Source organism: Limulus polyphemus, unplaced genomic scaffold, assembly GCF_000517525.1.
Source record: "Limulus polyphemus unplaced genomic scaffold, Limulus_polyphemus-2.1.2 Scaffold9025, whole genome shotgun sequence".
Lineage (NCBI taxonomy): Eukaryota > Metazoa > Arthropoda > Merostomata > Xiphosura > Limulidae > Limulus > Limulus polyphemus.
Genome location: NW_013674635.1, coordinates 22,315 through 25,978, shown reverse-complemented (window position 1 = coordinate 25,978; position 3,664 = coordinate 22,315). Strand labels below are relative to the sequence as shown.

The following is a 3,664-nucleotide window of genomic DNA, read 5'->3' as shown; positions in this document are numbered from 1 at the left end:
AGCATGTTTCGGTGTGATGGGGATTCGAACCCGCGACCCTCAGATTGCGAGTCGAGTGCCCTAACCACCTGGCCATGCCAGGCTTACTAAGCCATGTTCGACCCTCATAACTTAATCATAATGTTCGATACATTTTAAATAGCAAATATTGTTATCAAATTAAACAGCTATAAATATAAAGAAAGACTGACTGACTAACTATTACAATTTCTACCAATAGCAGCCAGTGAACTAAAAAAATCAATAGTTATAAATTCTGTCATTTTCCCTCTAAACTTTACTACATCTTTGAACATTTTTTCACAAGAGAATAAAATTTTGGTTGAAAATGTTGCCATATCTACATTACATTGATCATTCCAAAAGACAAAAATCTAGAAATATTAATAAATACCTGCTTGTCGTGGACCCGAATACTCAGCAGAAAATTCTCCTTGTTTGAATATTTTCAGTGTGGGGTAACCACTGACTCCATATTTACTACATGTTTCCTTCCCAAAATCTGAGGTACAATCGACCTGTACAAAAACAAAGTTTTACAACTGAGGACGACTTATAAAACATTACTACTTTTTACACTGTTTTGTTCATAAATCTTTAGAAGCTGAACCTGATCCACTGCAAAAAACTGTAATAGGGGGGCATAAAACTAAACTGGTACGAATATGTAGTAGGATTTGAAAGAAATTAATAATTTGTTTAACTTAAATCAACTCGGGTGATTTAATTAACACAAATACATGTTCAAAAATCATAGGAAAACTACAGTTTACGCCACAATCATTTTCAGAGACAATAATTCTGTACACAATGGCTGTATCTAAAACTACAAGAACGGACAAATTTGTATACAATTTTCAAACATTTGGAAGGAATGAAGATTAAATGAATGAAGTTGAGCTCTTTTTTAATCTTATAAAAACTTGAGTTATTCTATAAACTTTCTTTATTATACTTTATTTACAGTCAAACTAAATTGGATAAATATTGTCACATTAACATTGCTTTGAAACTTAACACGTTAGAGGATACAAAACTGGGAATGAAAATATTTTAATTATAAAATACAACTATCTTAACTGGAGTTGTTCAGATCCCAAACTTGTATATTCTTGTCCTACTGGCCATTGTCATTTCTAATACTGCATCATTACCAATGTGGTCTTACCTTAGCAAGTGGTACAGGAGGATCGTTATCCTTTAAATTTGTTGCTGCTTTCTCGTACTCCGGAGCAAGTCTCTTACAATGTCCACACCTAAAGTAAATAGCTAATTAAGTCACTGAAACTTTATCACAAGACACGTGCAAAACAAAAACATACCGTGGTTCATTCTATTACAGTCGCATAAAATTAACTTAGCTAATAATTCAAAGGATTACAGCAAAAAAATGTTATATATTTTTATAATCTTGAAACTGTCCAATACTTTTCAATAAACTGAAACTAATATCTTGTAAGGTTCAGCCAGCAATGCCAAAATACTCTTTGTAACTGTAAAAAATTTACACATTTTTCAACTATTATAAATATTTAAACCAATAATATGAATGTAACTTATAAATGAAATGGTCATACATGTTTATTATTTTTTATTTAAAAGTTGAAGTTGGTTACTTTGAAACTGGTTACTCTTTAACACTGGAATAGTTAACTGAAATTTGTTTACTGAGATTATCTTGAAGCATACGACAACTGATTGTGTCAGTTATAATTTATCCCACCTGTACAGCTACAGCTCAATCTTTTAATTAAATATAGAAAAATGTTCACCTCATCTTATTCGTCCATTTCTTCTGTTCAACCCCTAAAAGTATCTGTATGATTAAGTCACACTGGCCAAAAAACCTTCAGTTAAAAAATATTATTTTTAATTCTTACAATATCTACAATTTAAAATATTGTGTTTTTTAACCACTCTTATTATACCATTGAGACTAATTTATTTCTCTTTAGATGATCTGATTCCAAGACTAAAGTCAGGCTGCAACGACCAATGTTTGTCAACAAATAAAGGTACTTGTAATTCTTTTAACTTCTATTTAACTTCCTATTCTTCCCATTCACTATTACTCTTGAAACCTTTGGGATGTTTTCTAAGTATTAAGCAAGAAATTTTAATACATGAAATAAATATTCTATTAAAACAATGACACAGTCAGATTTGTTGATTTTAACATAAATGTAATATCTTGTGCTGTAGAAAATGCAATGATTATTTATTTAAAACCGTGACAAAATGTAGCCTTTCAAAATAACATCGTCAAACTATGGTTTACGTCAACATACGGTCGAGAATATTGGACTTCAACTTAGAATACACATCATAATTATTCTTTTAACTTAAATCTGATAGCTATATTACCATTTATTGGGAAAATCAAATCAGATAAATGTTATGTACACTTGGCTTTTCTTATTGAAATAATTCTACTGGATCTGATAAACAGAGCTAGGTTTAATATTTTAAGTTACATCTTCTTCCAAACCTTAATAAGGTGAAATAGACTATTACAGGGTATTACATTGTACCATCTTACACATTTGGATTTACTGTCCAGTGTGGCTGTATAACTGAGATACTGTGTGTGAACTTTATAGATCAGTGTAACGGTCCAACTACTTTAGTCTTGTGGTAAGCCTAATTAATTATCTCAAGTTCTATTTTTGTTGTTACTGTATCATTTTTATAAGTAGATTCTTAAAATTATACTTTAATACAGGATAGTCTTAAGTCTGAGAAGATTTAAATATTGAAATAAAAATTCGATTTTACAGAAAGCGAGTGTAAGTCGAAAAATGTTAATGCAATGTTAAATTGAGAAAGTTAGGGCCCGTAATTGAATCCAAACATTTGTCGAAGTTAATTTTGTAGTGTGATGATAACACTATTATATTAACACTAACAGTAACACAGTACTATATCGTTATCAACATCACAGTAGCCTGTAGGCATTATTTAATATTAGCACATATTAAGTTACAGTTACACAATCACAACCTTAGCTAAGTTATTGAACAAGCGTGAAATTAATCAAAAGTCTTAAAAGTTTACTAGCAGTTAATACTAATACTGTTAAAAACAATAAAAAATTACCAAGGTGCAAAAAATTCCACAAGCATTGTGTCATGTTCTTTGACTTTATCTTCAAAATCAGACCCTGACAAATCTAACACATCACTGGCAATAGCAAAACCTGCTAAGTAAACTATTAAAAAAAGGAGTTTCATTCTCGTAAAATTTCCGGCAGATTTTTATAGAAAAAGTGAATGAAGAGTATATATATATAAACTTCAAGTTGACTTTAAAATGACAAAGTGAGCTACCGGTATCCTAATCTTACCCCACCGGTCAACGTGGCTTAACTTAACCTGCTGTAATTCTTTCCTCGTACTGTGTGCTGTCGAGTGCTGATTGGTCCTGTTGTAACAGAGCTGCGTGCTCGATTAACTCACCCAGGCTACTTCGAGTCGTTTCGGTGAAATGTACACTCTAGTAATAATAAGCTTTTGTTGTTAGCATTGTAGGGATTTGGGATTGAAGACACGAGGTGATATTTCTCAAATCTAATTGTAGAAATACAATGGATCCGATAGTAATAGGTGTTGTGGCAAGTATCGATAGGTCCCGTGACAATAATATAACAACATAGTCAGACTGCAGG

The 3,664-nt window shown here is 31.4% G+C and overlaps 1 protein-coding gene across 1 annotated transcript; it reads right to left on the bottom strand.

Annotated features, from left to right (window-relative positions):
• Positions 1-394: 394 nt before the first annotated feature.
• On the bottom strand, positions 395-3,441 carry LOC106475710 (protein disulfide-isomerase A3-like; the record flags this gene model as incomplete). Its single annotated transcript, XM_013936385.2, has 3 exons — positions 3,097-3,441; positions 1,169-1,256; positions 395-518 (listed from the first exon to the last, which is right to left on the bottom strand). Coding segments are annotated over exons 1-3 (346 nt in total), but the record flags the coding sequence as incomplete, so codon positions are not given.
• Positions 3,442-3,664: the final 223 nt, after the last annotated feature.